Raw genomic sequence first — 12,792 nt, 5'->3', positions numbered from 1 at the left:
ACAGTTGATAAAAAAAGTGGGTGGGAATAATCGCGGTTATCTAAAAGAAAGCAAATTCACTTCTTAAGCGCTGTTCATCGTATCCGTACAGACTGAGTCACGCTCCAAACCAGTCCCAGTCCATAGGCCTAATTATTCCGCGCGGTCTATACGTTTTGGGTCACACTGTCCGAGCGAGTTTTTGAGTATCCCGGCCGTTCGTCTCGGATACTTCTCCGAAATGAATTGCAAGAAGGCCGGGGAGGAGGCTGCACAGGGAATAGGTAAGGGTCTAACTACAAGACGCTGTGGGAGCGTATACTTGGTTGTCATTGTATCACGGGGAGGTGAAGTTGTTTTATGCGTTTAAGGGATTTGTGAGTAGAGAATTAGAGTTATTTGTTGTTAATGCTTGAGATGTGTGATGTATGAAGTGGTGGAGTTATGCCGAACGTTTTTATCCTAGAAGTTGATGTGAAGTGACGCAAGATAGTTTTGCTGGAATGAAGAGTGATTTAAGGTTTTGCAGCGAGGTTTTTGTGGGTGTGTTAACTTGACTGTAAACCCTTAGATGACGCTTTGGTCGTTCTCGTTCTGTATGTAACGGTGCATATTTTCCGCCCTGGACCTATTTAGCTTTCAGTTGAAGTTGATAAAAAGCAAATTAAGCGAGGATAGATTGGCAGGTATCTCACTTTGAACATTCTGACCAATCCTGACAGAGTTACAAACAAAAACTCAAGTAAACGTTTTGGGAAAAACCCACTACCAGTTTTACTATTTACCTACTACGAATAACACTCCTTGCAGATGGAAAGCTGGCCAGCCAAAATTTGAAGCTATAGAACGACAAAAAAATTGAGCAACAAAACTAGAAAGACAAAAAAAAGGAAAAGGGGAACAAGAGATTGAGGAAGAAAAATCGAAATAGATTCACCAAAAAAAAGATAAAAAGAAAAAATAATATGGGTAAAAAATGGTGACCATGTTGTTTTCAGTTAAGAGGTAAGGGGTGGGAGATTTCGAATTTTTTAAAAAAAAAAATACGCAGACTGAAACAATGGAGACGTTGCGGAGATTTAGTGCCTTTCCAATCCGTTATATAAAATGTAAAGTTGCAACAGTGATGGGGGAAGGAATACGCGTCTTGAGCCGCCTAGCCTCTGTAGCAGTCTTTTCCGCCTCCTTTTTTCTCTTCTTTATCACATGGCCTTGTGCATTTCGTACGCTTTTTTCGCTTTGCTAAAAGGGAACTGAAACGACCTCTGCAACCCTGGAGGACTCGCTGATTTTTTACAGCTGCCATGGAGATAACCCTCATGAGGGCTGGGAATGAGTCCCACAATGGAGTAGGACATAAATAAGCCTAAGCCCACAAAAGAATGCAATTTCTATCGCTTTATTCTACTTTTTTATTGGTGATGCTCATCCTTCTTGAAATTCATTTAGTGATTTCCAGGACTATGCTTTCTTACGACAAATCGCAGAGACATTTAGCGAGAAAACTTGCACGCTGATAGTATATTTTGGCACGTGTCTCATATCGTATAAAGTAGGCGGTGATTACCGGCACGCAGAGCGAAAACCAATTGTTCCAAGCTTGAAAACACAGGGATGGTACTATTTTGGAAATCTTGAACCCTTTTTAAAATCCATAGCCCATAATGACCTCACACAAATACCACCGATTGTGTCTTAGGACAAAAACAAAAATATCCAGGAGAGTGATTAGTTCAGTTGCTCCCCTTTTGTGCTTTTGAAGATCATAAGATTCCCCCATTTTTTCAAGCTCGCAGAACTTTAAAAACCCCAAAATTGCCAGTATCACTACTTATTTGCTGCTTTCCCCGTGTGGTAAAAAATGCGGCTGCCGGTTGGGTGGAGAATGTGGGCCACGAGAATGTGGAGAGTAGTAGAAAACAGGCTGACTCCTGTGCTCCTCGTTCGCTTCACGTTTGCCTTCGCTTGCCTGAAAAACGCGTAAAAAAATAATAACTCCTGTTATGCAGGCTACAAACAATCAGATAGACATGCCACAAGACGACCTCATGAGTTTCTTCGCGATCTTTTGTAATAGGCCTCGAAGCAGCAAGCGACGAACAACGAAGGACGTTTTTGAAAGTCTACCAATCAGATCAATCTAATTTCAAGGAACTTTCTGGGAGGCCTGTGGAAAATTCCTTAACTTTGGAGGATACTCGGGGCATCTTACTTGAGGTGTTAAACGCAAAAAAAAAAACATCGATTGAAAAGATGGCGGACGATCAAGATCCAGGTGAAAGAGTGAGAAAACTAGTGCAGTTTGCAGGACAAGTACACGTTGATAACAGTATAGCGCCCAAGAAATACTTTAGGTCGGGTATCGAAATGGAGAAAATGGTGAGTCTTTATTCTCTTATTCATATTATTCACATAACAAGCTTACAACGAGCTGCCGCCAAATTTCGCAAGCTGGTATCGATATACCAACTGTAAACTTTTAAACTAATGCTTTCCTTTTTTAATTTTATGATATGAAGAACTGTAAGTTCATTGTAGTTAGTAATTATTTCAGTTTTTTGGCTTATTTTTTTTGGCTTATTTGCAAACAGCGTGCATCAGCTTTTTTTACATGTTCATTACTCGAATTATACTAGCACTGTCAATTCTAAAAATAGGAACTGAAGTAATTTTTTTCATAAACGTTTATACACAACAGTGTTTTTTGTTATATGCACATCCGTAAAAGTCACTCAAAGTTTGGGATTTCGTAGCCAGAGATCGTTTCACTAAACCCATTTCATGGCATTTTCCGATCTACCTGATGATTCAGCAAGTTTCTTTTTGTACACATACACTGTACAGATCTCTGTAATTCTTTTAGAGTGTTTAAGTCCACCAGGAACCTTTATAAGTCTTTAGAGAATTATAAATTCACCTTATGATACCACGTATAAACTCATTTTATAATTTTTTCCTATTATTTTAGTGTCCCCAATTAGCTTTTATAAGCTAAAGACATCGACACTTAAATAAAGTTGTTATGTTGTTATCTTATGTTATGCTGCAAATTTTGGAACTTGACAGGGTGCAAGGAAAGGTGTGTCCGATAGCCGGGGGCTAGTGGACCTTGCTATCAGGCCAGTGATTTTTGTTCTTAACTTGCCCGATGGGCAAGTACTGTTTTTTTGGGAAATTCAAATTACAGAAGGATTGTAATCAATCCTCTTAATAGAAAAGGGTTTTGGGGCTAGTTGAAATGTCTTGTGGGTTAGCACATGCTAGCTACAGCTTGCCCAAATGGCAGGCTGTAAAACTGACTTTCTTTGCACCCAGTTGCTTGATTATTCTCAATAAATAAGTTGTAGTGGTGTGAAAACAAGCTGTTTGAACTGGCTGAAGATGAAATGACAGGACATAAAGTTTTCAACCTCCCCCCTCTTCTACCTAACTTCCGGACCATGATCCACGAGATTTTTTCCACTAGTGGCTTTTGGGCAGAGCTACAATCACGGACAAAAGTAGTTGGGAAGATGGAATAACTTAACAACATTATTGCCCGATTTCATAGGCCTTATGTGTATGTTAAAAAAAGATTATTTGTTCTTCTCCTGAATCCCCCCCGCGCCCCCTATTCAATGTTGGGACATGTAACAACAATTACGCACAAAAACAATTTAGTTTTGTCCAACATTGATCCAGGGGCGGGGGGGGGACAAGTACCAAAAAGGTAAAAATTGGTAACCTTCCCAACATTTTTGACGATGATTGTAGCTTAGCCGAGCAGTCAGAGTGCTGTAATTGTAACTAGGATATTGAGGCCCCATGTTCACTCCATTCTCCAACAACCAGCTGGCTTTGTTTTTAGTAGTCCTGAATTCAACTCCTTGGTCATGCTTGTAAACAGGCAACTGATTTGCCTGCAGCCAGTTGTGATTCTTAACCTCAGAAGCCACAATGAGGACTATTGGTTTAACAGCTGTAATTGTGTAACCCCTATAGAGTCATTTGTTTGTTATAAAGACTATGGCAGAGATTAGAGAGCAGTTATGTGAACCAGAAATAAGCTAGGTCATGAACTTGATGCTGTTGCTTTACTTAATTTACTATTAGTCTTTGAGAAAGCTCTGCTAAATGACCACTTTCACGAAAATAAAGTACATTGTATCGTCAACATTCATTTACTTATTTTTTATTGACGTGTGGTGTGAGATCCTGTGAGTCCTTGATACCTTCAGTTTTGCAATGTTATGCTCTGGACAAAGTCTTTGATGTGCCACCACATGTTGTACAAAAAGTTTAGGGCTTGTAGCCCCTCCTGAGTTAGAGTATGGTATATGCAGTCCCTCAACAATTTCATTAAAGCTAGCCTGGCTCCTTACAACTGGCATTACCTCACTGATCATAGACCCCTGTAATATATATTAGACCCTTTGAAGGGGTTGCAAAATGTACTTTACAAGTCTGAGTTTAAAAAAAACCTTTAATTTCACATATTTGAGGAAAAAGCCTTGTCCATGTCGCAGCTTCAACCCATCTATGTGTTGTTTGTTGCCATTCCAGCTGTCTTAAAAATGTCACCGTTTCAAGGCCATGTGGCTTGTTAGAAGTTAATCATAACAGGGCCTCATGTACTAGCTAGCTAGCTCACCTTTTTTCTCTTCAACTCTTGGAATGTAGGCAAGGATTTACCACGATGAAGGAGATTTGGAAAGGGCATTCATTTTATATTCCAAGTTTATAACGTGAGTATAGTGTAGTTAAATTAGTGAAAGTATGATCAGACCTGGCTTACTTGTAAAAAGAGCTTTTACAGTGTAGCTCCATTATGGTTGACAACAATCATGATGTTGTAGTTCATAGTGTTTATAACATAGGGTGCCCGGTAGAGCTCCAATGTGCCACCAGGTAGAATGCTTGGTCACTCATTAATCCTGAGTTAATTGGCTTTCCTTTTTCTATCACAAGTCCTAGGATTTCATGGTAACGATCGTCCTGGGTACCGTGGTCTTAAAATAAAGGCACACTCTTTCTGGGTCCTGAAACCTGGGTTTAACCTCCTTTCAGGAGACACCTTAGCACTTGAAAAGTGAAGCTTGGATAAGTTTAAGTGAATGCTAGTCACAATGACAACAACTTTCACAACATGAACTATTAATCAATGTACCGCACTTGTGGGATTTCAACACAGAATTTTGCGATGATAAGTTGATCATGATTTTCTTTATGCATTATTTAACTGCTTGAAATATTGACCATAGCCGATTCGGAGGCAGAATAAAAAGAAAAATACATTTTATATGGTTCAGAGGGTATCCCCAGAAGAAAGGTTCTACTGTATACGGAAATAACCTGGATATTGCCAAACCTTGTCAAACATATTTTTCCAGTCTCTTGACAACTCATTATATAAAGGCTCCACTGTTACAAAGCTTTCAGCTGTACCTGAGCTGCCTATGAAATATTGCATGTGTCCTCTGAAAATTGAGCTACCGGTATGTTAAATTATGTGTGGTTTGCTTTGCAGGCTGTTTGTGGAGAAGCTTCCATTACATCCAGAGTATGCTAAAGCACCACCAATTGATAAAGCAAACAACAAGAAGGTCAGTAATGTTTCAAGGGTTAATAGTTCATGTTGGTGATTTTAGTTGTATTTAAAAGCATACAATTGGGGCTAAGGGGGCAGGGGGCAAATGGTTTTTTTAGATCCTCAGGGGTAGCTGGGATAGGATATTTCTGGGCTAATATCACAGGTGACAAATTACTCCTTAATTTGGGTGCGAAATTTCAGCGTTGATTTGTAATTTGTAATTTCACAAGTGTGAAATTTCAAAATTGCTATGGCAACCTTCAGTACGTCTCAGTGTCAAGATGATGACGAAGTTTTAAAATGTCATGAATGAAGATGTCAGGGCACAAAAAGACGTTTTAGAAAAGCTGAACACACAAAAGACCACATCAGCAAGGATGGAGGCCAGGTGCTCTCCTCTTCTTCTTTTAAACTCTTTCTGCTATAAATAATAATTTTGCATTTTAAAATGCCTTAAGAATTTTTGAGGCTGTGGCCCCTTGGTCATTAGAAAATCATCACAGACCTCAGAAACTCTTGATAATTATGTATTTTTATATTATGTGTTTTGTAGAGCCTCAGAAAGGCATTCACCTTGGCAGAGGAACTAAAAGGAGTTTTAAAGGAACGATATCAGCAGGAATACAACCAGTTCTTAGCTGAGCAAACCAAAAAGGTAAGATCCATAACCAAAAGTAACTTTATTGCAAATATATATAAATTTTATACCTATATTGATCCAAAAATGAAAAAAGTTTATGATTGATTAATTATGCATAAATAAATGTACATATATAATATTAATTTATGTTCCAGGTGTTATATTGACTTTTCCTGTGTAAAATATTTGGCATTATAGTTCTAAAACTTGTCTGTGTTGGTTTGCATCATAAATGTTGGTCGACAGTATTAGCCTGGAGTCACACAATCAATGTTTTTGTTACATTATACAGTCAAAGCTCTCTTATAAACAACACTCTTGTAAGTGTTCATCTATATTTTCCACTGCACTGGAGGAGGATTCCCCATAAGTTCTACAAGTCATTGATTGTTATTTGCTATACTTATTGTAGAAAGAGGAGGAAGAAGCAAAAAGAAGAGAGCTTGAGAAGGCACAAGCAGAAGAAAGAACAAGAAGAGAGCAGGAAGCTCAAAGAATTTTACAGCAACAGCATAAAAGTGAGATAACAGCAGACACAGGCTTGGCTACAGTTGTCACCCCAAGTGCCCCTCCATTGATTGGAGATTATCCAGCTCCACCTGTGTCACATCAGGAATCATCTTTCAGTGACCGGACAGAAGTAGGTGGGAATCAGCGTGAACACACTGCACCCAGTGATGTTGGACAGACGCATGAAACTGTGCAGCCACCAAGCTATTCATCACTCTATTCTGTACCAACTCCAAGGTGAAAAGATCAGCCTTTTGACATGGGTAACGATAGAACAAATACAAATGATTGTTCTTCAGAAAGTGAACATAGGCAACTCGTAAATTTCTGAGTTCTCCTAACAGGAGGCAAAACTATGACCTACTCCTGATGCTGTACCACTAAGCTACAAAAGACTTGCATTGTGAGGGCTGAGGGCATAAAACCCAGTTTTTGTGATGAACATCTTCCCTACTGCTACAGCTTTGGACTAGAATATAATGTTGATAGGTTGCACGATGAGCATTAATGTGATGGTTAATATCAAGCCGTGTGATTATAAGAGAATGATGTGCATTCCCGCATTCCTCTTTCTGGTGCCATACAGTCTAATCGAGACTTGCTTATAGCTTTTATTTTTATCACTTTACACTTGCAAGCCAGTGATTACTTGATTTGTGTTATAATTTTTTTTTCAGAGTACCATCAGTTGACAGGTCAACTAAACCAGTGATGGCTTCAGGTTAGCATGCATTTTTGAATTTATGTAGCAGTGAAATCTCTAAATACATGAAGGCATATGTAAACCTAGGGAGTGAGGGTGGTGGTGTACATGTGTACCAAAGACCGGATGGGTGCCTTTTTGGATCAAAAAGCAAGGGGTTGACTGCACTTTTTCACAATTGAAATTTCCAATTTTTCAAGTCACCGAACTTCGATTCTTGCCCATGTGTTTCTGTGTGTTAGTTCTCGTACTGAGGGATTTTGGCAGGTACTTACAGTGCATAAAGGGTTGACATAAAGAATGATATAATTTGGCAAGCAACACATTGGATTTATGAGGAAAAACATTAAAATCAGACTACATTTTTAACACAGGAGTATTTTCGAGGTAATATTGTGGTGGACCTGTTTTGTTTGTATGGGGCTATGGGGGGAGATTGGATCAAAATTAAGCTACATCTCCCCATCCCTGTTACTGGAAATTAATTACAGAAGTCTTGGGGTGATTTTCTACTAGGTATTGAAAAGGTGGTTGAAAGTTTATCATCAACAGCATTCTGTTTAAAGACTGGAAACTGTATTCATTGGAGGAAAATTTTACCATTGAAAAGTATTCTCTTTACTGTTCATAGATGCATCCTCACCATCTCTTGGTCTTAGAAAGATTCATATTCCGGGAGAACTTATTAGCGTATTTCTACGTCTTGCATCAGAGAACACTCGAAAGAATCTGGAGACTTGTGGCATTCTTACTGGTCGCCTTGTAAGTATCATCAATACTTAGTATTTATTGATTCAGCTGATGATAAAGTTCTAAATCGATCTGTTTGTTTCAAATATTGAAACATTAAGTCATATTCGCGCATTATCTAGGGACTTAGAGTATTAGAGGGGGTCGTATTATTTTAACTCGAACATGCCACATAAGGATAGTGCAATGTAGACCATTTAAAATTACAATAATATATATAACATTCTCCATAATCTTTTTTGCAGCAAAGCAATATGTTCTGCATTACTCATTTGATAATTCCAAAACAAACTTCTACGTCAGATTCATGTACAACTCTGAGTGAAGAGGAACTGTTTGAAATCCAAGATTCTTATGACCTCTTAACTTTAGGCTGGATCCACGTAAGTATACTCTTGTGCATGATTAACAGAGAACGGGACCCTGTTCGTGCAAGTATTGTGTAATAAGTAGTCTGAGTATTTTATTAGTGAGTTCAAAACAGAAGGTGCAACCAAGCACTTCAAGTTTATTCTTTCAGTAATCTTAGTTCATTAATAGGCTTTTGATTATTTTTTGTTGTTTTATCAGATTTAAATACACCCATAATATTTAGATTTACTAGTAAGTTTATTTAATTTTTGTATTTTCTTGGACTGAGTGAATGAAGGGGTGTAAAAAAAGAGGCCCTAAGTGACTGTTGATGTATTGTCAAATTCTCATTTTGCTTCCATGCTCTCTCCTCCTTAGTAGACTGTTCTGCTTCACAAGATTTTTATTTTTAGCACAACCAAGCATGTTAAGTGCTTGTTTATTCTCTCCTTTCCTGCCAAGCCTCGACCTGACAGAGTGAATAGGGACTGCACAGTTTACCACTGTAAAGGCTCTCACTGGCACTCCACACATAAAGAAAAAATAATAATTTTTATAACAAGAGAATTTCCCCTCCCCATCCTCTGAGTAAAAGCCCATGAGGGTGGGACTTAAGTAGTATTTATTTCTCCACAGAATAAACATGTTTACAGAAAAGAATAATTAAGATAAAGAGACTCCTGTATGAAATATAGGACTCCAGTATGAAAGAGAGGTGTAGATGCTCGTCATCTTGATTAATGGCGTAAATTGCACATTTTGATCTTGCTTTTAACACTGGAGTGTTAAGGACAGAAAGCCTATGATCTTTACCCATCCAGGTCTCCCTAAGGGTTGTACGTAAAGAATTATCTACATAAAACAAGTAAACCACAGCCATACTGTGTTGAAGACAGCATATATTTCAATGTCAACATTTTAAGCACAATTGAAATCACTATTTTAAAATAGCATTTGTTTGGTTGGGCGTTTTAACATAGTTTCCCTTAGGGGTTAAGGTAAGCCTCAGAAGCATCAACATCGGTCTTCTGTGAGAGGTTTAATTCTAATTTTCTGACAAGCCTTCATCTCCCTCTGCGGAGGAGAGAGTGAGAATCTTGAAAGGTATTTGTCAGAAGTCTGCTTTCCTGATGGGTCCCCTTTTATTTAAAATAATTCAATAATGCAATTTTAAAGGTAAAATTTGTTTCATAAATATAACTGTGTTTCTACTGATTTTCATCAGACACACCCTTCTCAGACCAGCTTCATGTCAAGCGTAGATCTTCACACGCACTGTAGTTATCAACTCATTATGCCTGAAGCTATTGCAATTGTGTGTGCCCCAAAATTTGATGAGTAAGTAGTAACAGTAACTATCAACCATCGTATTATGATGGTGCCAGCAGGTGCTCCTTTCCCAGAATGCCTATAAGTGTACATTTTTACATTTGCTGCGCAATCGAGTCATGAAGTTTGATTTAGAATGGGGTATACCGGTAACCAATAATAGCTTTTAAAACCTTCACAACATCAGGAAGCTTTAATAATCATCACTGGTTCCATGAATCATCCACATGTATGATGCAGGTCTTTTGTGTGGGCAACATTGTGAACCTGATTCCTAAACTTATATAAAAAAATCCTACTCCTGCTGCACTTTTTTATGAGAGCCACTAACATAGTGCAGGCTTTTAGCTAGAGCTTGATTTAGTAAGAACCCCATGATGGAGAAAGACTAAAGGAAAAAATCACTTACATTCCCAAGAAGTCATTACTGCCATAGTAGACAAAATTAATAGTACATGTGACCATAGTTATTAGAGGAGACTGGTTATGAAAAGCGGCAAACATCAATGATAAAAACAACAGTGCTGCAGTTTATGTTGGAAGCACCCTGAAAGTGCACAATCCTTTGTTTTCTGTTGGCAAATTGTTACAGAATAAATTAATGCAACGTTTTTATTGGTCAATACAATCAAAATGATAGGAATTCTTTTGAACGTTGTGCACTTTCAGGTCCACAAAAACATACAACAAAGGAGTCTGACAGGTTTCATAACCATTCCACTCAATTAACTATGATGTGGCCCCGAAGGGCAGTACTCTCTATAGCACCCTATAAGAAGCTAGGCTCCACTCTGAAAGGAGTACATTTTTTAGACATCAGGTACGTGAAGGGGTAGGGATTGCACTGGTTGAAGTATACAGAAGGGTAGGGAAATGTGTCATTTGGTTCTGTAAAATGACCTAAAAGGGCTGACAGACGCATTTTAAGGCTGTGAAAAAGACAAGAAAACTTCTTAGTTTAGGGATTCGTAATAATTTAATAGTAAGTAAGTAGGTAAGTAAGTAAGTAAGTAATTGGTTTAATAACAGGGTTTCCATTGCGGCCCTTTATTTGTTAGTTATAACTCAAAAATAAAATATGTATCAAATAAAATATACTAAAATAGAAAGTAAAATAATATGCAAAATAGAAGCATTTGCAGCTGAAGAGATGCCGCATTCTAAACTGGGTATGTGAAAGGGGTACCTTTTCTTTCAAAATTTGTATGTAAAAGAGTAAGTTGTTGGACCTTGGGGCGGAGCCTGCTCATATAATACTTTTTTCAATGTCTCCCAGGATGTGACCAATCTGCAGGCTGAGATGTATTGTTTGTGTATTTTTGCAGGACTGGAGTGTTTTCACTCACACAGGAATATGGTCTTCAGTTTATTTTAAACTGTAAAAAACCAGGATTTCACCCACACCCTAAAGAGCCACCTTTATACCAGGTAAGTGTTGTTGTCTTATACACTTTCCCTTTGTACTGCTATTCCTATTCACATCTTTCCCAGTCAGTTTTTCAGTCTCTCACATCAAAGTGATCAATTGCCTTCTTGCCCTTACACAGAAAAGAAATGAATGAATTCCTTTTAACAATGGCCTACACTCTCTAAATAGCAGGAATCTGAGTACTAAAATGCTTTCTTTTTACTAATTGCCTTTCAGGAAAGTTCACACATTTTGTGGGACAAAGTTGCCAGAGTTGAAGTGATTGATCTAAGATAAAGAATTTTAATTCTTGTAAAGAAGACTATGTAATCAGTAACATCTTATGAAGGAAATAAATAACAGAATTATTCCCATATAATCGCCAGGCGATAATATCTGATGAAAATAAATTTGGAGGGGTCAACATACAGTGAAACCTGTATTAAGCAGACACCTTCAGGGAATACTGTTGTGTCCACTTAATACAGGGTGTCTGCCTAATACAGGTGTCAATAGATAACGTCAAATGAGGTGTCAAATGCCATTCCAATGAACAGTGGAAACTTTTAGAATACTCTCAGAGACTATGATGATATACATTTGCATTAATTTCTTTATCAAAGTGGACCAATTGATCATAGTACCATAAACATAGATTGCAACTCAAATTTGAAGAAATCAGATGAGTCAAACAAGCTCTATACAAACAAAACAAAATTAAAAACAATGCCGTACTGTGAAACTAATCAAATAAGTTCGTCTAGTCACGTTTTTTAATGTAAAAATTGAAAAATTTGTGGGTTGGCAATTCGAGGCAATCTTTCGCATTTCTGGTGTCTGGCATGTTGGGTGGTGGAATTTAATTACAAGTGTCCGTTTAATACAGGTTGGCAACAATAGAAATTACCATTTCCGGCACTTTTTAGCTGTCCGCGTCCACTTAATAGAGGTGTCTGCTTAATAAAGGTTTCATTTACTCTCGTTATTCCAACCTTGCATTGTAGAATTTTGTATATATGGCAAATAAAGATTGAATTGAATTGAATTGAATTTAAAGTAAATAAGAGAAATAAATTTGGGGACTTCAACTACTGTCCGCTTAATAGAGGGTGTCCGCCTAATACGCTGTACGCTCAATACAGGTTTCACTGTAAAGTAACATGAATTTTAGATTTTAAAATCAGAGATGTGTGCTCCAATGCGTACTTATCAGTAATTGTATGCATTTGAAATTGAGATGGCTCACACCAGGTTTAATACTTCAGAAGAACACTGTAAAATTAGTAAAGATGCTAAGTTTGAACATGATTTGTTGAAAAATAACAAAGCCATAGCTCTACAAAAACACTGTATTTTACGTTTGTACAATGTATGGTGAGGGCAAGTTTTGTGCCCCCCACCATACAAATGTCTGTAAAGTCTTTGCTTTGCGACTTTGCGGAGCAACATCTCCACTCGCTTTTAACGTATCACTTTTAAACTTGGCAAGCTTGTAAATTTTAAGGAGCTCTTTCGAGCAGTGTCAATGGATATTTGCTATCTGGTCTTTATCA

The 12,792-nt window shown here is 37.8% G+C and overlaps 1 protein-coding gene across 1 annotated transcript; it reads left to right on the top strand.

Annotated features, from left to right (window-relative positions):
• Positions 1–2,193: 2,193 nt before the first annotated feature.
• Positions 2,194–12,284, top strand: LOC140928559 (STAM-binding protein-like). The gene is made up of 11 exons (XM_073378318.1): positions 2,194–2,358; positions 4,639–4,703; positions 5,486–5,561; positions 6,102–6,203; positions 6,601–6,935; positions 7,376–7,419; positions 8,033–8,163; positions 8,397–8,534; positions 9,728–9,840; positions 11,157–11,259; positions 11,477–12,284. Exons 1-11 carry the CDS (start codon positions 2,233–2,235, stop codon positions 11,534–11,536), a joined length of 1,293 nt encoding a protein of 430 aa, XP_073234419.1. The 5' UTR covers positions 2,194–2,232; the 3' UTR covers positions 11,537–12,284.
• Positions 12,285–12,792: the final 508 nt, after the last annotated feature.

This window comes from Porites lutea, chromosome 2 (genome assembly GCF_958299795.1).
Source record: "Porites lutea chromosome 2, jaPorLute2.1, whole genome shotgun sequence".
NCBI classification, from domain to species: domain Eukaryota; kingdom Metazoa; phylum Cnidaria; class Anthozoa; order Scleractinia; family Poritidae; genus Porites; species Porites lutea.
Note: the sequence above shows the minus strand (reverse complement) of the source record. Positions and strands in the feature narration are given on the sequence as shown.

What these genes read in the sequence shown, in the direction of transcription:
- LOC140928559 (XM_073378318.1), top strand. Translation starts at nt 2,233, where the DNA reads ATGGCGGACGATCAAGATCCAGGTGAAAGAGTGAGAAAACTAGTGCAG. An exon ending in TAAACCAGTGATGGCTTCAG is followed by an intron (nt 7,420 to 8,032) that starts GTTAGCATGCAT and finishes TACTGTTCATAG; the next exon opens with ATGCATCCTCACCATCTCTT. An exon ending in TGTGCCCCAAAATTTGATGA is followed by an intron (nt 9,841 to 11,156) that starts GTAAGTAGTAAC and finishes GTATTTTTGCAG; the next exon opens with GACTGGAGTGTTTTCACTCA.